We start from the raw sequence: 21,582 nt of genomic DNA, 5'->3' as shown, positions 1-21,582 counted from the left end.
ATTTGCTGAGAGCTAAGTAAGCCCCCGGGGCTTAGAAGGTCTCCTTACTCATAACACCTGCGTGATGGAGCTTTTTCTGTTCTTTGTGCCAACAGATCGCATATAGAGTATTTACTCTGGATGTCCTCTTAGCTCTGTTGGAAATGCCAGAGAGAGAGCTAGAAGGCTCCCTCCCGTTGGAGCAGCAGAAGTTTTTAAAGCACAAGTTTCTGGTGCAGGTAATGGTGTTCGGGCGTTGCTCGGACAAAACGCCCACCGTCCGCAGCAAGGCTCTGACCAGCTTTGCTCAGTGTCTCGAAATGTCAGCCTCCTCATCCTCAGAGAGCATACTGGAGCTCTTGCAAGTCAGTAAGTACGCCGGCGGCATTACCCGGGGTGGGTACACGGCTTTTGAACGTGTTTCAGTGACCGTCAGAGAATTAGCTGTACCACAGAGGGGCCTTTCGGGATTGTGACAAGAAGCAAAATGTATGCTCCCCAAATAGATCGGGCACAGTGTCTTTTTATTCGTTTAAGTGTCTACTTTAGGAGATTTTACTGGTGTAAGACTTTTTAAATTGGACTCTCTGGCTGTTGGAATTGAAAGTCATCTCCCGAATTGTTAACAGGTACTTCATTACCTGACACTCGATTAGACAGTCAACTGTCTTTCAACTGTAGAGGTTGCTGGTTTTAGGGCCAGCTGTGACATCAGGGCTGCCTGATTCTGTGTGGATATTTACTCTTTAGCTGATGTTTTGCTTTCCCTCTTCATCTACCCATTCAACTTCAGATAATGCTGTTTCCGGAATGGAGACCTCCCCTGAGAGTTTACTGACCAACGCGGAAGGTAACTGGGGGTATCTGATTTCAAATATTAATGCAAACTTGATTTTAGCTTTGTTTTTATTTAGGAATTGTGGCGTAGCTGTAAAAAACAAACAAACCAGAATTACCTCTTTTCAATCAATCAGTCAATCAGTGGTATTGTTTGAGCACTCACTGTGAATAGAGCTCTGTACAGCGTGTTTAGGAAAGTACAACGCCGCGGTGTCGGTAGATGTGATTCTTGCTACAAGGAGGTTACAGACTTCAGGAAGAGACAGGTGTGAAAGTAGATTAGGTCTTGTCTCAAGATGAAGGGTAAGGGAGATAGTAGAGTTTGAGGATATTTGCATAAGTACTGTGGAGCTGGAATGAGTGCTATAAATTATTTACCGTAAATGATTCATTTGGGCAGAGAATGTCTACCCACTACGTTGTATTTTTCCCCTCCCAAGCAGTCAAGTGCAGTGCTCTGCACACAGCTCTCAATAAATACCACTGATTGAGGTGCATAGTCAGCACAGAGGGGAGGTGGATAGGGGAAATAAAGAGCTTGGTCTGGGAAATCCTCTTGGCGGTGGTGTGATTTCGAGGAGGGTTTTGAAGGTGGGGAGAGCGGTGGACTGTCAGATCAATCAATCAATCAGTCATATTTATTGAGCACTTACTATGTGCAGAGCACTGTACTAAGCACTTGGGAAGTACAAGTTGGCAACATCTAGAGACATTCCCTACCCAACAGTGGGCTCACACTCTAGAAGGGGGAGACAGAGAACAAAACCAAACATATTAACAAAATAAAATAAATAGAATAGATATGTACAAGCAAAATAAATAAATAAATAAATAGAGTAATAAATATGTACAAACATATATACATATATACAGGTGCTGTGGGGAAGGGAAGGAGGTAAGATGGGGAGATGGAGAGGGGGACGAGGGGGAAAGGAAGGAGAGGGCTCAGTGTGGGAAGGCCTCCTGGAGGAGGTGAGCTCTCAGTAGGGCCTTGAAGGGAGGAAGAGAGCTAGCTTGGCAGATGTGCGGAGGGAGGGCATTCCAGGCCAGGGGGATGACGTAGGCCGGGGGTCGACGGCGGGACAGGCGAGAACGAGACAAGGTGAGGAGATTAGTAGCAGAAGAGCAGAGGGTGTGGGCTGGGCTCTAGAAGGAGAGAAGGGAGGTGAGGTAGATGGGGGCGAGGTGATGGACAGCCTTGAAGCCCAGGGTGAGGAGTTTCTGCTTGATGCGCAGATTGATTGGTAGCCGCTGGAGATTTTTGAGGAGGGGAGTAACATGCCCAGAGCGTTTCTAGACAAAGACAATCCGGGCAGTGGCGTGAAGTATGGATTGAAGTGGGGAGAGACACGAGGATGGGAGATCGGAGAGGAGGCTGATGCAGTAGTCCAGACGGGATAGGATGAGAGCTTGAACGAGCAGGGTAGCGGTTTGGATGGAGAGGAAAGGGCGGATCATGGCAATGTTGCGGAGCTGAGACCGGCAGGTTTTGGTGACGGCTTGGATGTGAGGGGTGAACGAGCGAGTGGAGTCGAGGATGACACCAAGGTTGCGGGCTTGGGAGACGGGAAGGATGGTAGTGCCGTCAACAGTGATGGGAAAGTCAGGGAGAGGGCAAGGTTTGGTAGGGAAGACAAGGAGTTCAGTCTTGGACATGTTGAGTTTTAGGTGGCGGGCAGACATCCAGATGGAGATGTCCTGAAGGCAGGAGGAGATGCGAACCCGGAGGGAGGGGGAGAGAGCAGGGGCAGAGATGTAGATCTGGGTGTCATCAGCGTAGAGATGATAGTTGAAGCCGTGGGAGCGAATGAGTTCACCAAGGGAGAGAGTGTAGATCGAGAACAGAAGGGGACCGAGAACTGAACCTTGGGGAACCCCCACAGCAAGGGGATATGAAGAGGGAGGGAGCTCCAGGCCCAAGGGAGTGCGTGGGTGAGAGATCAGTGTTCTGACGACTTGTCACCTGCTCACGTGTTTTGTTTTGTTGTCTGTCTCCCCCTTCTAGACTGTGAGCCCGTCGTTGGGTAGGCACCGTCACTATATGTTGCCGACGTGGACTTCCCAAGCGCTTAGTACGGTGCTCTTCACACAGTAAGCGCTCAATAAATACGATTGAATGAATCAGTGGTGGGATAGAAGAGACTGAAGATGGTTTTGAGGAGTGAAGTGTGCCTCTGGAGTTGTAGTAGGAGATTGGCGAAGTTAGATAATAATGATTGTTATTTTTACACAATTATAGTATACATTATCCTAATGTATTCTGATGTAATATATCCTAATGTATCCTAACATTATTCTGGTATATTTTAAGTGCTTACTATGTAAGCACTGGGGTATATACAAGGTAATTGGGTCAGATACAGTCCCTGTCCCACATGGGGCTCAGAATCTAAGACAGAGTGGGTAAACTGATTGAGAGCCTCAAAGTCAAGGGTAAGGAATTTCTCATTGCCGAAGTAGGTGGGCGTCATTGGAGGTCCTTGAAGGGTGGGGAGGTAAGGACTGAATTTTTTTTTCTGAAAAATGATTCAGGCAGCTGCCCTTTTTAGGCTGTGCATTCAGGTCTCGTATTGATTTAGTATTGTTTAGTTCTTGCTTGTTGAAAGTAATTAATAGAGTACGCTGTGTAGGTGTGCCCCAGGTCGTGGCCACCTCACTGTATCTGCACCGGGGGCACAGCCGGTACTATTTGTCGACGTGGGTGTGGGTTGCAGGTAAGTCAGTTGTCTCTCCGTTCCTGCCCCACGATACTCCAGAATGTCTTCTTTCATTCAATCAGTCGTATTTATTGAGCACTTACTGTGTGCAGAGCACTGTACTAAGCGCTTGATTCTTGGTTTATGCACAGTTACAGCTGCTGCAGCTGCCATGCTACCAACTTTCCCCTTCTGGGTTTGTTCCCGCTGCCACGGGAGCAGGGAAAGGGCTGGACCAGGGAAGGATGAGGGCAGTGGCACCCTAGGTATCCAGCCCAGCCCATCCATCCCACCTCCCTGTGCTTGCCGCTGTCCCCTGAGCTCTTCCTGGAAGATTTGATATCCGTCTCCCCCTCTAGATTTCTTTCCATTTATACCCGTCTCCCCCTCTAGATTTCTTTCCATTTATACCGTCGCCGTCTAGATTTCTTTCCACACATACCCATCTCCCCCTGTAGATTTCTTTCCACTTATACCCATCTCCCCCTCTAGATTTCTTTCCATTTACACCCATCTCCCCCTCTAGACTCATTTCTATTTATACCCTTATCCCCCTCTAGATTTCTTTCCATTTATACCCATCTCCCCCTGTAGATTTCTTTCCACTTATACCCGTCTCCCCTCTAGATTCATTTCTATTTATACCCGTCTCCCCCTCTAGACTCATTTCTATTTATACCCTTCTCCCCCTCTAGATTCATTTCTATTTATACCCGTCTCCCCCTCTAGACTCATTTCTATTTATACCCTTCTCCCCCTCTAGATTCATTTCTATTTATACCCGTCTCCCCCTCTAGATTCATTTCTATTTATACCCTTCTCCCCCTCTAGATTCATTTCTATTTATACCCGTCTCCCCCTCTAGACTCATTTCTATTTATACCCATCTCCCCCTCTAGATTCATTTCTATTTATACCCGTCTCCCCCTGTAGATTTCTTTCCATTTCTATCCCTCTCCCCCCGGATTTCTTTCCTTTTATACCCGCCCCCCCTCTAGATTCATTTCCATTTATACCCATCTCTGCCATTGATTTCTTTCCATTCATACCTGCCCCCGCCCCCCCGATTTAGTCCCATCTGTCTTCCCCTCTCGATTCGTTTCCATTGATACCCATCTCCCCCTCTAGATTTCTTCCCATTTATACCCATATCCCCCTCTAGGTTTCTTTCCATTTATACCCATTCCAGCTCTGCCAATTGTCAGCTGTGTGACTTTGGGCAAGTCACTTCGCTTCTCTGTGCCTCAGTTCCCTCATCTGTCAAATGGGGGTGAAGACTGTGAGCCCCCCGTGGGACAGCCTGATCACCTTGTAACCTCCCCAGCGCTTAGAACACTGCTTTGCACATAGTAAGCGCTTAATAAATGCCATTATTATTATTATTATTATTATTATTATTATTATTATTATTATTATAAGAAGGCAGCGTGATAAGACCGGAAGAGGAACAGGATGAGGTGGTGGCAGCAGCCCCCAGAGTAGTGACGGTCACACGAGTTGTTTAAAGGAAAAAAATTATTGGAGCGTAAGGTGTCGGAGGGAGGGGGATGAGTTTGGGTTATGGGGAAGGTGAGCAGGAGTGCTTAGAACAGTGCTTTGTACATAGTAAGGGCTTAACAAATACCATTATTATTATTATTATTATTATTATTAATCAGCCCATCATATTTATTGAACATTTACTGTGTGCAGAGCACCATACTAAGCCCTTGGGAGAGTACACCATAACAGAGATGGTAGACACATTCCCTGCCCTCAGTGAGCTTACAGTCTAGAGGGGAAGACAGACATTAATATAAGGAAATTAAATTATGGCTCTGTACGTGAGTGCTATGAGACTGGGGGTAGGGGGAAATTAAGGGCGCAAATCCAATTGCAATGGTGACACATAAGGGAGTGGGAGGAGAGGAGATGAGAGTTTAATCTGGCAAGGCCATGCTGAGAAGCAGTATGGCCTAATGGAAAGAGCGCGGATCTTTGTGGGGGGATCAAAGGACCTGGGTTCTAATCCCAGTTCTGGCAGTTGTTTGCTGTGTGACCTTGGGTAAGTCACTTAACTTCTCTGTGCTCCTCTGCTCCCTCCTACTTAAACTGCGACATGCTGGACACAGACTATGTCCAACCTAACTAACTTGTTATCGAGCCCAGCGCCTAGAACAGTATATCGCACATAGTAAGCGCTTAAATAAATACCTTTTAAAAAAAAAAAAAAAAGAAAAAGGCCTCTCGGAGAAGATGTGCTTTTAATAATAAGGCTTTGAAGGTGGGGAGAATGAGAGAGTGACCATCTGTGAGATATCGCGGCTTAGTGGAAAAGAGCACGGTCTTGGGAGTCAGAGAACGTGGGTTCTAATCCCGGCTCTGCCACTTGTCTGCTGTGTGACCTCGGGCAAGCCACTTAACTTCTCTGCGCCTCAGTTACCTCATCTGTACAATGGGAATTAAGACTGTGAGCCCCCTATGGGACAACCTGATTGCCTTGTATCTACTCCAGTGCTTGGCACATAGTAAGCGCTTAACAAATACCATAATTATTATTATTAGACGAAAAGGGAGGGTGTTCCAGACCAGAGGCAGGATATGGATAAGGCACTGTGCCTCATTTTCGCCTGTCCCGCTGTCGACCCCCGGCCCACGTCCTTCCCCTGGCCCGGAATGCCCTCCCTCTGCACATCCGCCAAGCTGGCTCTCTTCCTCCCTTCAAAGCCCTACTGAGCGCTCACCTCCTCCAGGAGGCCTTCCCAGACTGAGCCCCCCTTTTCCTCTCCTCCTCCCCACCCCCCCCCACCCTACCTCCATTCCCTCCCCACAGCACATGTATATATTTATACAGATTTATTGCTCTATTTATTTTACTTGTACATATTTGCTAGTCTATTTATTTTATTAATGATGTGCATATAGCTATAATTCTATTTATTCTGATGATTTTGACACCTGTCCACGTGTTTTGTTTTGTTGCCTGTCTCCCCTTTCTAGACTGTGAGCCTGTTGTTGGGTAGAGACCGTCTCTATATGTTGCCGACTTGGACTTCCCAAGCGTTTAGTCCAGTGCTCTGCACACAGTAAGCGCTCAGTAAATACAATTGAATGAATGAATGTTGCCGACTTGGACTTCCCAAGCGTTTAGTCCAGTGCTCTGCACACAGTAAGCGCTCAGTAAATACAATTGAATAAATGAATGTTGCCAACTTGGACTTCCCAAGCGCTTAGTCCAGTGCTCTGCACACAGTAAGTGCTCAATAAATATGTTTGGATGAATGAATGTTGCCGACTTGGACTTCCCAAGCGTTTAGTGCTCTGCACACAGTAAGCACTCAATAAATATGAATAAATGAATCAATAAGGTAGACAAAATCGAAGCAGGTTGATGTTTGAGGAGCAAAGTGTGCGGACTGAGTTGAAGCAGGAAATCAGGACGGCATAATAATAATAATCATAATCATAATAATAATGATTGCATTTGTTAAGCGCTTACTATATGCAGAGCACTGTTCTATTCATTCATTTATTCATTCATTCAATTGTATTTATTGAGCGCTTACTGTGTGCATAGCACTGTACTAAGCACTTGGGAAGTACAAGTTGGCAACATAAGCGCTGTTCTAAGTGCTGGGGGGGATACAAGGTGATCAGGTTGTCCCACGTGGGGCTCACAGTCTTAATCCCCATTTTACAGATGAGGTCACTGAGGCTCAGAGAAGTGAAGTGACTTGCCCAAGGTCACGCAGCCGACATGCGGCAGCGTCGGGATTCAAACCCATGACCTCCGACTCCAAAGCCCAGGCTCTTTCCGCTGAGCCACGCTGCTAGGAGGGGGCAAGGTGATTTAGTGCTTTCAAGCCAATAGTTAAGAATTTCTGTCGATCTCCTCCTCTAGACTGTAAGCTCACCGTGGGCAGGGAACGTGTCTACCAACTCTGTTTTAGTGTTAAATTGTACTCTCCTAAACTCTTAGTACAGTCCTCTGCACACAGTAAGCGATCAATAAATACAATCGATTGATTGAGCGGAGATTGTTTTGTTGTCTGTCTCCCCCTTCGAGACCGTGAGCCCATTGTTGGGTAGGGACCGTCTCTACGTGTTGCCAACTTGTCCTTCCCAAGCGCTTAGTCCAGTGCTCCGCACACAGAAAGCGCTCAATAAATACGATTGAATGAATGAATGAATGAAGAAAAAATCACCCAGGCAGCAGAGTGAAGATGAACTGAAGTGGGGAGAAACGGGGCAGGGAAGGTGGGATGGGATAAGTGCTTGGATGAATATGGATTTAGGGATGGTGGGAGGGGGAACAAAGTCAGGGGGATCAGAAAGGCAGGGAGGGATTTTCTTCCACAGTGTAATTTTTATCGACCTTCACGCCCTGTTGCTTCCGGAATGGGTCCTCACTAATCGCGTATACGTCCATGGGAAACATCAGGACCATTCATGATGCAACCTTATTTTCAGGGGACAGAATCTCATTACGGGCAGGTCACACATCTGCTAATTCTGTTGTGTTGTACTCTCCCAAGTGCTTAGTACAGTATTTTGCACATAATAAATGCCACTGATTGATTGATTGATTGGTGTGTACCTGTATTTCAAAAATACAGTGTGATCAGCAGTAATAAGCCATCCTAATGTTGTCAAAAGTTTATAACCTTGATTTTTTTCCCCCATTTTTTTAGCCCCTTCCAACTGCCGAAAGAAGACGCCTAATGCTTTTAAAACCATAGAAGTGACGGAGGTTGTCGACAACGATGAAAGGACAGTGCTCGATGGTACGTCGAGTTTAATCTGTTAAGCGGTTGACACTCCGGTAGCTTTTCATTTGTCACTCGCCTAATCGTATTTAAACAGCTTCTTCGCCAGGGGACTCTTAGGGATCTCCGGGGCCACAGTTCGAGGGCGGGCAGTCCCCGAATTCCCTGGTGCTTAGGCTGGTCTAGGACTACCAGGTTGGAATGGCCTCTACGGATCTGGACGTCAGACACTTTCGGAGCGATCTTAATTAGGCCGGGAGGAGTCCCAATTTGGGGACTGTGCCATGGTAGTGGGATGGTTCTCACCCAACTGTTGTAGCTCCATGCTCTCAGGATGTACTCACCTCCTCCTCAAGAGGCCTACAGCCATGTTGTTAACACGCTGCACGTTAGAGAAAGCTGGCAGTGGGCCCTCTGACTGAGCTCTGCCACTCTTCCAGCATCCTTGGCCGCTACTGGGGCCGCACGGATTTTGCTTAATGTCCAGGCCTAGGGCATATCTAGAAACGGCAGCCTCTGTTAACAGTCACTCAATCCACCCCCAAAAATGGTATTTATTGAGTGCGTACTGTGTGAGAGTACAGTCCAAGGAATTCCGTGAACCAACCTTGAGCTTGTCCCCTCGTACCCGAGAAAGGGAGAAGCGCGCTCGTTTTCTTCTCGCGATGTGGAAATGTGCTTTTTCCCCCAGAGGACTGTAGTTCCAATTCTGTCAGTCAGGTCGGGTCTGGTGATCTTAGCATCATGTTTCACCCGGAGATAAAGAATGCGATCATTGAGGATTTGGGGATCGTTTGAAAGCAGGTCTTATTGGAAAGCAGCTAGCTGCTTTTCAGTTGTAACGATGGGAGGCTGTGAGGTTGAGAGTTATAAAATGTGACCCCGGTAAGTTGGAATTTTTGTCTGGGTGCTTAGTACAGTGCCTGGCACGTAGTAAGTGATTAGCAAATGCCGTCATTATTAACAGCACATAAATGTAGTCACTCATCTGGGCTGGTGAAGAAGGAACTGAGTCATACCCAAACCTTCCCCTGGGCTCCCAGCTGCTTGGCATGGCTGGATTCACTTGCCCACACTTTGAGGTAGCTACACAGAAGATGGAGCTGCTCGGGTTAACATTTATGCATTCGTTGAATCGATTGCCAGTTTGGGTCCATTTTTTTGTTTGACTCTTAACAGAGAAAGTAAAACTGAAGAGAGTCTTGCAATTTGCCTAAACCAGGTCCCCTTTGTTTGCTAAATGTAAGTTTTTCCTCTGCACGAGCTTTTCTGGAAGCCACCAGGATGTGTTTAATTAAATGAAACTTTCAAATTTTTCCCAGACAGAAAGTGCACATCCGTGCACCTCATTTCCACTTTTAAGTTACAAATGTTTGGGGTTCCCCCCGCTCCCACCAATAACTTTCTTCTTGTCATCAAGAAAGCAAAGCTGTAGGTGTCTAGTGATATCTTTTTCTTTTCTTTTTTTTTTTCCCAGTAATTACACTTTGATAAAAAGACTTAGGACTAAAAGTGAACTAGACCATAAGCCCTGGAACTGTATCTGACCTAATTATCGTGTATTTTGAACAGCGCTTGACACAACAACTGCTTACCAAATACTATTATTATTACTATCATTATTAATATTATTTTTATTCTTGAACTGCACTCTTCCTGCCTCTTGTATAGTTGCAGTTTTTATAGCAAAGGTTCCTTTGGCACTGTGGAGCAATGCCGTGACTTGTGATCTCTGTTGGACTCCTAACGCCTTTTTTGTGAATCCACTAAATAGGGAAGCTTGTCATGGCCATGCTGAGGCAGAGAGCTGAGGATGAAAAGACCAACGTTAGGAAATCAGCCCTCCAGGTATGGTTCTTCTGGAAGTTTTCATAATCCAGCTAACAGTGAAAACCAAATAGAAACCGCTTTCCTTTAAACTCAGCGACACTGAGGTGTGCGGCTCGGTGGCTCAGTGGAAAGAGCCCGGGCTTTGGAGCCAGAGGTCATGGGTTCAAATCCCTGCGCCGCCGCTTGTCCGCCGTGTGACTCTGGGCAAGTCACTTAACTTCTCTGTGCCTCAGTTACCTCATCTGTAAAATGGGGATTAAAACTGTGAGCCCCTCGTGGGACAGCCTGATCAACTTGCATCCTCCCCAGCGCTTAGAACGGTGCTTTGCACATAGCGCTTAATAAATGCCACTATTATCATTATTATTATTATCTCCTCCTGTGTTTTTGGTGCTTGGAAAGCATCCTTCCCTCGTTCCCCTTGAAAAATATCCCTTACATTTCTGCTGTTTCAGTCCTAATAACTTCTAATGATTTTTGCTTCGTATAGGTGTTGATGAATATTTTAAAACACAGCAAGATCCCGTGTACCGAAGAAGACGTGTCTATGCTGCAGGATCGCTGTCGGGACCCTGCCGTCTCAGTCCGGAAACAGGCAGTGCAGTCTCTTACAGAACTTCTTATGGTGAGGAGGTGTCATTGGGTTTCACTCTTCTGCCCCGAGCTTTCGAAGGCGAAAACGGGGCGGGCTCAGCAAATATCTGCGGCTGATTCTCACACAGACTCTTGGGACTCTTGTCTATCGAATAGCCGTAGAGCGCGAGAGAGGATGGAAGATTTGGAGTTTGATTCCATTGGACATGTCACAGCCCACTGGAAAATATGTTAAGAGCTCAAGTTAGATATTGCTAATGGTTCACCTTTTCCTGATTTGTACCAGACTGAAAATTGTCCCATAAGAAATCAATAAGTGGTTTTTTTCCCTGTCTGACTGGATTAAGGCAGGTGTCTTGATCGATTTTTATCTAATAAGACTGAAATACGCAGATCGTGTTGTCCCAAGGGCACCGTCATGTACATCGCAAAGGATTTACTTCTGCCACTAGTTTATAAGGCATAGCTTCTCCAGTCTGTTTAAAGCGTGTTTATTTTCCTAATTTCATGCCGGAAAGCATAAAACCATAAATATAGTGACTGCTTTTTCTGTCAGCATCTACTCTAATTGCTTCTTGAAAAAAAAATGCTGATTTTTTTGCTTGGTCCCGATCAATATTTACCTCGTGAATCAATACCTTCTGATCTTGACATTACCCAAAGCAGGAGTTGCTTATAATCTAATAATGCTAAAAGAATTTACTTTCTAAGTTTAAGATTTCAGCATGCACCATTAATTGAACTCCATGTTCCCTCACTCCATGTTCTAAATTTTGATTTCTCTCTTGACAGCCTTTTTTCCCCTAGTGGTTTTGTTCCTATTTTTCGGAGGCTCCTTAAGTCCCTGAGCACAGCGTCGTTGCTCAAGCAGAAGCGTAGGGGAAGCTTTAACGATGTCAACACTCAGTTGCTAACATGCAAGGAAAAACTGTTTTTCAGGCTCAGCATGGCAATGTCCTTATACAAAAGGCTTGGCTGACCGGGATTATCCCAGTTGTGTTGGACTCCGAGAACAGCATGCAGGAGAAGGCTCTGGAATGCCTGGACCAGATGTTGTTGCAGCATATTAAACACTACAGTAAATTTCGGAGTGAAGATAACAGCCAGGTGCTAGCTTGGACTCTCCTCACCCTCCTCACCGCGGAGAGCCAGGAGCTGAGGTGGGTTTATTTTGCTGGCAGGAGAGTTCTTGGGAAACTTTGGTAGAGGCTTTTAAAGTACATGAAGAAGTATACCCCCATGAACGATCGGATATCTTGCCCTTTGTCTTACAGCTGTAGAATCAAGGATGGGAAGGGATGATTTAGGCAAGCTTGTATCCCTCCCCAACCATTCTGACTGGAGTGAAGTTACCTATTCTTTTGTTGATGGGCTTCAGAGGAGGAAGTTTGGGGAAGAGTAACAAAACTAAAGGAATGGAAATCAGGCCCTGTGAGATAAGGATAAAGGGAACTGGGGTTGTTCAGCCGAGAGAAGAGAGTGTTAGGGAAAGGCATAGAATCTGTCTTCAGACATCAGAAGGAGAAGTTGCGGACTCGTTGATTCATTCGTTCATTCAATCGTATTGAGCGCTTACTGCATGCAGAGCACTGTACTTAGCGCTTGGGAAGTACGCGTTGGCTCTCCAGAGGGCCACTGAGGATCAGGTGAAAATCTGAGGTTAGAAACCTGCCTGTAGTTCGTCCTCCTGGAGTAAGGAGCAGAGAGTCTCTTCCCGTTCTCACAGCCCACTGTATGGAGCGTCTGAAAATACTAACTCCGCTACTGTTTCTTTTAAATGGCATTGGGAAAGCTCTTACTATGTGCCAGGCTCTGTAATAAGTGCCGGGGTAGAGACAAGGTTTTCAGATTGGACACAGTCCCCGTCCCGCGTGGGACTCACAGCCTTAATCCCCATTTTACAGATGAGGTAACTGAGGCATAGAGAAGTGAGGTGACTTGCCCAAGGTCACACGACAGACAACTGGCAGAGCCGGGATTTGAACTCAGGTCCTTCTGACCCCCAGGCCTGTGCTCTAATCCAGTAGATTATGCTGCTTCCCCACAGGAGCACATGCTACTATAAATAATAATACATCCTCAAGTATATATGTATATATATTTGTACGTATTTACTACTCTATTTTATTTCTACATATTCCATTTATTTTAGTTTGTTAATATGTTTTGTTTGGTTGTCTGTCTCCCCCTTCTAGACTGTGAGCCCACTGTTGGGTAGGGACCGTCTCTCTATGTCACCAACTTGGACTTCCCAAGCGCTTAGTACAGTGCTCTGTTCACAGTAAGAGCTCAATAAATACGATTGAATGAATGAATGAATGAATGAAAGTACCAATTACTGTGCTACAAAATAAATCTGATTTAAATCACTGCCAACCAGGAACAGAATAGATTCCTCAAGATCACTTGGGACCCTTTACCTATAACTTTTTTCTCTTTGTCCTAATTTCTGGCGTATTAATGATTCGTAAGAGACTTGTGGATAGGTTGGCATCCGTTGTGGTTTGTCAGTCCCCCCTCTTCACTAGTTTTGTACTTTGGGTGAGGAGATGGCCGTAGTTGTCTGAGGGCAGGTCAAGACGAGCTTGTCTTCGGAGTGAAATTTCTGGAAGTACCTGATGATTATGTTCCCTTGATCTGTGAACCACGTATGAACATGGCTGCACCAGCCAATTGTTCCATGACACATGTCTCCAGAATTTGTTGAGTACCTCCGGGTAGAATGCACTGTACTAAGCACTTGAGAAAATGCGACAGGTGCACAAGACATGCCCTGCCCACAGGGAGCTTACACTCTGGTGGAGGAAACAGCTGATTAATCCGTTGTGAGCACAGAGTCTTCAGGTTGTGCTGTTGAAGGAGCATTTTCGTTTCTGCTTTCCAGTGCCTTTCGTTGGTCTCATGGTCTCATTTTCATTGCTGAAGTGAAATTAGCATTGACTCCGCTCTGTACTTAAACCCCGCTTCTAGACTGCTCCTGCCTCTCCCCACTTTAGCCCATAGTTCACTCCGTCGCACTGAAATTAGCATTGACTCGCTCTCTCGTTCATTTAGCAGCCAGGCAGTGATCAATAAATGTGAATATCTCCACCTTCCCAGGACCACCCATCGTTTAGTAAGTCAAGCCCCTTTCATTCTCCAACATTTCATCATCATATGGATCTATTTTTCCCACCAATTCATTCGATTATGGTTAATTATGGCAGGAGGTGAATGGTTGAAAGTCCCAAACTCTGGCAAGATATTTAAAATTTTTAAACTGGAGAACAGATCCGTTGTCACCAAAGACTTCATTGGGAATTCAGCACTGCGGAGATACTGCTGTCAGAATAGTAGTCATGGTAATTATTAAGCAACTACTTTGTGCAGAGCACCGTACTAAGTGCTGAGGAAAAAATATACATTACACACTGTCCCTGGACCTTTCCCATCCCCGTTAAGTATGTGTTGTTTACTCACAACACATTGTTTTCTGTTCATACCTTTCACACCCTATCTTTTTTCCTTCTTCTTCCTACCTGTAAGTTATTTTAGTGTCTATCTCCTCCTGACAAGCTTGTACACTACTCGAGGGCAGCTTTCGTATCTTCTATCACATTGTTTTCTGTTCATACCTTTCATGCCCTATCTTTTTTCCTTCTTCCTCCTACCTGTAAGTTATTTTCGCGTCTATCTCCTTCCGACAAGCTTGTACACTCCTTGAGGGCAGCTTTCATATCTTCTATCTCTGTTGTACTCTCCCAAACACTCAGCACAGTCCTCTGCATTCATTCATTCATTCATTCAATCGTATTTATTGAGTGCTTACTTTGTGTAAAGCACTGTACTAAACGCTTGGAAAGTACAAATAAAGAGACAATCCCTGCTCACAGCGGACTCACAGTCTAGAGAGGGGGAGAAAGACATCAAGCGAACAGGCATAATATAAAGAAATAAAATTATAGATATACACGTAAGTGCTGTGGGGCGAGGCGGGAAGAGGAAAGGAAGTGAGTCGTGGTGACGCGAAGGAGGAGGAGGGGGAGCTGAGGAAAAGTAGGGCTTAGTCTGGGAAGACCTCTTGGAGGAGGTGCGTCTTCAGTAGGGCTTTGAAAGGGGGAAGAGTGATTGTCTGGCAGATTTAAAGAGGGAGGGCGTACCAGGCCAGAGGTAGATTGTGAGCCAGGGATTAGCAGCGAGACAGGCGAGATCGAGGCCACGTGAGAACGTCAGCACCGGAGGAGCGAAATGTCTGAGCTGGGATGTAGAAGGAGAGAAGGGAGGTGAGGTGTTGGGGGCAAGGTGATGGAGAGCTTTAAAGCCAAAAGTGAGGCGTTTTTGGTTGATACGGAGGAGGCTAGGCAACTACTGGAGACTTGTGAGGACGAGGGGTGAAGTGCCCTGAGCATTTCGGTAGAATGATCATTCTGGCAGCGGAGTGAACTGTGGACAAGTGGGAGAGGCAGGAGGTTGGAAGGTCAGAAAGGAGGCTGATGCAGTAATCCAGTCGGGATAGGTTGAGTGGTTGTAATGGTTTGGATCGAGAGGAAAGGGCACCTGTATATATGTCTGTACAGATTTATTACTCTATTTTACTTGTACATATTTATTATTCTATTATTTTGTTAATGCTGTGCATCTAGCTTTACTTCTGTTTATTCTGATGACTTAACACCTGTCCACGTGTTTTTTGTTGTCTGTCTCCCCCTTCTAGACTGTGAGCCCGTTGTTGGGTAGGGACTGTCTCAACTTGTACTTCCCAAGCGCTTAGTAAGGGTTCTCTGCACACAGTAAGCGCTCAATAAATACGATTGAATGAATACGTGCCAAGTACTGTACTAAGCGCTGGGGTCCGGATAACCGGGTCCCACATGGGGCTCACAATCCAAGTAAGAAGGAAAACGGGTATTGAGTCCCCATTTTGCAGAGGAGGGAACTGAGGCCCTAAGAAGTTAAGTGGGCGGGCTTGTGAGACGGGAAGGATGGTTGTGCCGTCTACAGTGATGGGAAAGTTTAGGGGAGGACAAGGTTTGGGAGGGAAGATAGGGAACTCCGTCTTGGACATGTTGAGTTTTAGGTGGCGGGAGGACATCCAAGTAGAGATGTCCTGAAGGAAGGAGGAGATGTGAACCTGGAGAGAGGGAGAGAGAACTGGGAAGGTGCTCAATAAACAGTACTACAAATAACTGTGGTATTAGTTAAGAGCTTACTATGTGCCATGTACTGTACTAAGCATTGGGGTAGATACAGGATAACAGGGTCCCACATGGGGCTCACAATCCAAGTAAGAAGGAGAACGGGTATTGAATCCCCATTTGGCAGAGGAGGGAACTGAGGCCCTAAGAAGTTAAGTGACTTGCCCAAGGTCACACATGGTGGAACTGGGATTGGACTTGGGTCCTCTGGCTCCCAGGCCACTAGGCCATTCTACTTCCCTGATTGATTGATTGATTGATTGATCTCCTGGTTGCACCTGGGTGGTTTTCTGTGGCCCCACCAGCTGACACAGTTGAATTCTCAAACAGGTGGACTCTTCTGATCCTGGCAAACGCATCACATCCCGTGCTTTCTGTTCATATTTCTCCATCCATAGGAAACCTGGGATTCATTTATAGCATTTCCCTCTGGAATCATGATTTGACTTCCTTTGAAAAACACCAAGGTGTCATCTACAGTTCCAGTTGTCTCTCATTCTCATATCGCAAGAGTTTTGTTTTCAGATCAACCTGAAGTTGTAACTCCTTTCAGAATCGCCAGCGATGCATCTTTTTCTCTTTCTGCATTGATGTGCACAATCTTCTGTCAGCTATGGGGAGTGGTAGATCAGTTAAGTCAATGCAGGCCAACACTGCAGGCCCAAATCTCTGTAGTCTTTGTGGAGTTTCTCACTTTGCAATATTCGTAGCATGTATGAACTTTCCTTGTGTGTCTGTCACAATCAAATCGTATTTTTGTGATCGAATCTTCAGTCTTTCTGAATCTTTACGGTAGAGTTGTTTATTGTTCTTCGTACTCAAAGATGAGAGAGCGTTGCTGATTAAATTTACCCTTGAGGCCTGTGTGACTGTAAAGACTCGTGTAGGGCCCACTGTCCCAAACCGAGCTTAGGTTTGCCGAATAATTTATTTAGATGTTTGGGTCCGTTTCCATTTAAACCCTCTGGCCATGTATAAAAGGACAACATATCTTTTTTAAGCAATGTTCCCAATAACTCTTTCCAATCTGATTTTCTGCCTCTGTCATTTCTTTGAATGCCTATGTCTCATATTGCCAGAAATCATTATGGCTCTGTAAAATTACTCCACCCAAGACCAACTGTGATATGCCTGAAGACATTTTTAGGGGATTATTGGAGTCGTGGAGTTTTTTTTAAACACTAATTCTTGCATCAATTCTTGTTATCAAGAGCACTGTGGTGTTGTCCATTCCACATCACAACACCAATAATCCTTCTCAAAGGGTGGCCTTCAAGATATGTCTTTGAGGGCAAATTAAATAGCTATCTCCCCAAATAATTTGACATCTCCAGAAAATGTCAGGCTTCTTTCTTTCATTGGGGACTATCAGCAGTCGGGGCCTTCTTGGCAGATTTCACACCTTAAGCAGAAAGGACTGCTCCCAAAAAGGTCAGTTCTTTTACCTGGAGCACACACTTACTTCCTTCTTTTGAATTTCACATTTGTTACTCTAGGTACTCCAGGAATTCCCAGTCTTTGATCATGCTCCTGTCCTCTTTGGTGAACCCGAAGATGGTTATATCATCCAAAGAGGAGTCCACCATGGATATGTGCTCATGTGTCATGCCAAACCTATGATGATACACTGACAGATTGCCAAAGTTAGCCACAGGCCCCCTACACCATCCAAATAATGTGCTAATCTTCTCAGTTTAAAACTTTCTTCAACTAGCTGAGGTCTTCCAAAGTCATCTCATTTCCTGAAAACCTTTTTGTTTGTACAATTGCTGGTGGTATTTTCTCCAAGTAGGGGAAGAGAGTCCCTTTTAACTCTGGCTTTCAACTGCCCTAAAAATCTCTTCACAATGATCAGGAGAGCTTGTATTTACTGCTACAGATTCCTGAATTTTGCTGTCTAGCATAGATATTTCCAGTCTCCCCCTCTAGACTGTGAGCTCCTTGTAGGCAGGGAATGAGTCTTGTCAACTCTGTTATATTGTCCTCTCCCAATCGCTCTTAGTACAGTGCTCGGCACACAGTAAATGCTCAGTTAATGCCATTGATTGACTAATCATGGGGTTTTAAGCTTATTAATAAATCAGTGGTATTTACTGAGCATTACCATGCAGCACACTGCACTAAGTAGTGCTTAATCAGGTCAGAAACAGACCCTGACTCTCACGGGACTCACAGTCGAATATTCTGAAATGAAAGTCTCATAGTCATTCATTCGATTCAAAGGAGCAGCGTGGCTCAGTGGCACAGTCAGTTTTTTCTTGCCACAATTAATTCCAGCGTTTCTATCAGTTGTAGGACCCCAGTTTTGTCCGTGCTGCACCCCACACCTGTTGCGTGTCCCCCTCTCCATCCCCCCGTCTTACCTCCTTCCCTTCCCCACAGCACCTGTATATATGTATATATGATTGTACATATTTATTACTCTATTTATTTATTTATTTATTTATTTTACTTGTCACTTGTACACTTGTACATGTATGTTTGGTTCTGTTCTCTGTCTCCCCCTTTTAGACTGTGAGTCCACTGTTGGGTAGGGACTGTCTCTATGTGATGCCAATTTGTACTTTCCAAGCGCTTAGTACAGTGCTCTGCACATAGTAAGCGCTCAATAAATACGATTGATTGATTGATTGGAAAGAGCCTGGGTTTTGGAGTCAGAGGTCATGAGTTCAAATCCCGGCTCGGCCAACTGTCAGCTGCGTGACTTTGGGCAAGTCACTTAACTTCTCTGTGCCTCAGTTCCCTCATCTGTAAAATGGGGATTAAGACTGTGAGCCCCACGTGGGACAACCTGATTACCTTGTAACCTTCCCAGCGCTTAGAACAGTGCTTTGCACATAGTAAGCGCTTAATAAATGCCATCATTATTATTATTATCGTTCATTCAGTTGTATTTATTGAACCTTACTGTATGCAGAGCACTGAACTATGCACTTTGGAGAGTATAACAATAAACAGACACATTCCCTGCCCACAATGAGCTTAAAGTCTAGAGGGTTGACAGACATTAATATAAATAAATGAATTTCAGATCTGTCCATAAGTGCTGTGGGCCTAGGAGGGGGCGATGAATAAAGGGAGCAAGTCAGGGTGATGTGCAACAGGGAATGGGAGAGGAGGAAAGGAGGGCTTCAGGAAAGGCCTCTTGGAGGAGATGTGTCCTTTGGGACTACACACATGGTCAAACCCATGATTGGCCTCACTTCCATTAGGCCAAAGGTGGGTAGAGTATCTCCCGTACGCTAATATTTCTGTTCCCGAGAAGACAGTCATTTTGGGGTTGGACTCAAATTTGGTTTCAATTCCCTTGCTGGGGTAGAGTATTTACCTGAACTTCGGAGTCCATGAAACCACGCTTCCCTGAAATTTCATGGGAAAAAAATAGCCATTCTCATTAGTTTCTCTTGATTTGACCACATCCCTGAAAACTCCTTTTGTGATAGACATTGAGAGTTTTCATGGCTGGAATCTGCAACATTTTGGGAAATGGTTTTTTCTTGCCACAATTAATTCCACCGTTTCTATCAGTTGTAGGACCCCAGTTTTTTCCGTGCTGCACCCCACGCCTGTTGCGTGTCTCTTCTTTTTAGTTTCTTCTCTGGTTCTTCTACCTGTCCTTTAGTTGTGAGTGGCCTATAAGGCTCATTCATAGGTCCTCTATTCCATCTTCATCTGAATGCCCTGCCAGGACCTTAAATTTAATACGTTCAAATCTGAACTATTCATCTTGCCTCCTCTCCTTGTTCTCCTCTTATTTCTCTGGCCATTCATTCTCACTCTCCTTCGTGGGCTCCTACTCCCCGTCCCATCCCTTAACTGTAGGGGTTCTTCAAGGTTCAGTTGTTGGTCCCCTATTCTCCATCTACACTCACTCCCCTGGAGAACTCGTTCGCTCCCACGACTTCAACTATCATCTCTATGCAGATGACACTCAAATCTACATCTCCTCCCCTTTTCTCTCTCCCTCCCTCCAGGCTCGCGTCGCCTCCGGCCTTCAGGACATCTCTACATGTCCTCCTGCCACCTCAAACTCAACATGTCAGAGACAGAGCCTCTTATCTTCCCTCCCAAACCCTGTTCTCGCCCGGATTTTCCCACCACTGTAGACGGCACCACCATCCTTCCCATCTCACAAGCCCATAACCTTGGTATCATCCTTGACGCCGCTCTCTCATTCAACCCACATATCCAATCCATCACCAAATCCTGTTGGTCTCACCTTCCCAACATCACCAAGATCTGTCCTTTCCTCTCTATCCAAACTGCTACCGAGTTAGTACAAACACTCATCCTATCCTGACTGAATTACTGCGTCAGCCTCCTTTCGGACCTCCCAGCCTCCTGCCTGTCCCCACTCTACAGAAATGTTCAGGGCACGTCACCTCCCTCCTCAGAAATCATCAGTGGTTGCCTATCCTTCTCCGTATCAAACAAAAACTCTTCACTATTGGCTTTAGAGCTCTCCATTACCTTTCCCCCTCCTACCTCACCTCCCTTCTCTCCTTCTACATCCCAGCCTGCCCACTCGGCTCCTCCGATGCTAACCTTCTCGCTGTGCCTCCATCTCACCTGTCTCGCCGCCAACCCTTGGCGTACATCCTACCTCTGGCCTGGAACGCCCTCCCTCCTCAAACGCACCGGACAATCACTCTTCCCCCTTTCAAAGCCATCCTGAAAGGCGTACCTCCTCCAAGAGGCCTTCCCAGATGAAACCCTACTTTTCCTCAGCTCCCACTCCCTCTCTTGTCACTCTGACTCACTCCCTTTGCTATACACAAGATAGCACTTGTGTATGTATCTATAATTTTATTTATATTGATGCCTGTTTACTTGTTATGATGTCTTTCTCCCCCTCTCTAGGCTGTGAGCCCTTTGTGGGCAGAGCTTGTCCCTCTTATTTTCTATATTGTACTTTCCAAGCGCTTAGTACGGTGCTTTGCACACGGTAAGTGCTCAATAAATATGATTGAATGAATGAATGAATCTTCCCTCCTAATAAACCACCTCCTTTTCCTAAATTTCCCAGGCTCTGTCATCAGCATCTCAGTCATCAGCATCACCACGCTCTTTCTCAGAAGCCGGAAACTTAGGGGTTATTTTGACCTATTTTCTTGCCTTTATTTTAATCTTGACATTATTCTCCAAAATAAGTACCAGATCTACCTCTTCCTCTTCACTTTTACTTCCCCCATTACCTCTCAGCTGGACTCTTCATTGGTCATCCTCCTATCTCAATCCTCTCCTATCTTCAATCTGTCCTGCAAACAGAATGACGTAACTTTCAAAAATGCCAATCAGAGTGCATCATTTCTCTTCTCCAAAAACTCCAGTGCTTCCCTACTTTTTGATACTCTCCCAAGCGCTTAGTACAGTGCTCTGCACACGGTATGCACTCAGTAGGAACCAGTGATTGATTGATGACCGACTTCGAAGTTCTCCATCAGCTGCCTTTCTCTTGTCCATTTCCTAAATCCACTGCACCCCAGTTCATTGCACTCCTTTTCCCTGAAAAGCCTTCAAACTGCACCCTGCTCGCGGCCCACCCATCTTTGATCTGTTGCTCACACCTTTCCCCCAGCGTGGAGTGCTCTCCCCCATCACCTCCACCAAACCCCAACGAGACAACCCCCACCTTCGAAGTATTCATGCTGCCTTTTTATGCCCTGCTGTTGGCCCAGCGGAAAAAGCCCGGCATCAAAGTTAGCTTTGAAGGAAGGATGACTT

The 21,582-nt window shown here is 45.6% G+C and overlaps 1 protein-coding gene across 2 annotated transcripts in view; it reads left to right on the top strand.

Annotated features, from left to right (window-relative positions):
• Positions 1 to 21,582, top strand: part of NCAPD3 (non-SMC condensin II complex subunit D3) — a 121,004-nt gene that overhangs the window by 41,133 nt on the left and 58,289 nt on the right. For both annotated transcript variants that reach the window (XM_038753646.1, XM_038753645.1), the window contains 6 exons: positions 96 to 348; positions 773 to 829; positions 8,186 to 8,278; positions 10,035 to 10,108; positions 10,581 to 10,715; positions 11,624 to 11,844. In XM_038753646.1, coding sequence (XP_038609574.1) covers positions 96 to 348; positions 773 to 829; positions 8,186 to 8,278; positions 10,035 to 10,108; positions 10,581 to 10,715; positions 11,624 to 11,844 — 833 coding nt within the window. The remainder of the gene's footprint in view (positions 1 to 95; positions 349 to 772; positions 830 to 8,185; positions 8,279 to 10,034; positions 10,109 to 10,580; positions 10,716 to 11,623; positions 11,845 to 21,582) is intronic.

Source organism: Tachyglossus aculeatus, chromosome 11 (genome assembly GCF_015852505.1).
Source record: "Tachyglossus aculeatus isolate mTacAcu1 chromosome 11, mTacAcu1.pri, whole genome shotgun sequence".
In the NCBI taxonomy this organism is placed as follows: domain Eukaryota; kingdom Metazoa; phylum Chordata; class Mammalia; order Monotremata; family Tachyglossidae; genus Tachyglossus; species Tachyglossus aculeatus.
The sequence above is the reverse complement of the archived record's forward strand: the minus strand, read 5'-3'. Positions and strand labels throughout refer to the sequence as shown.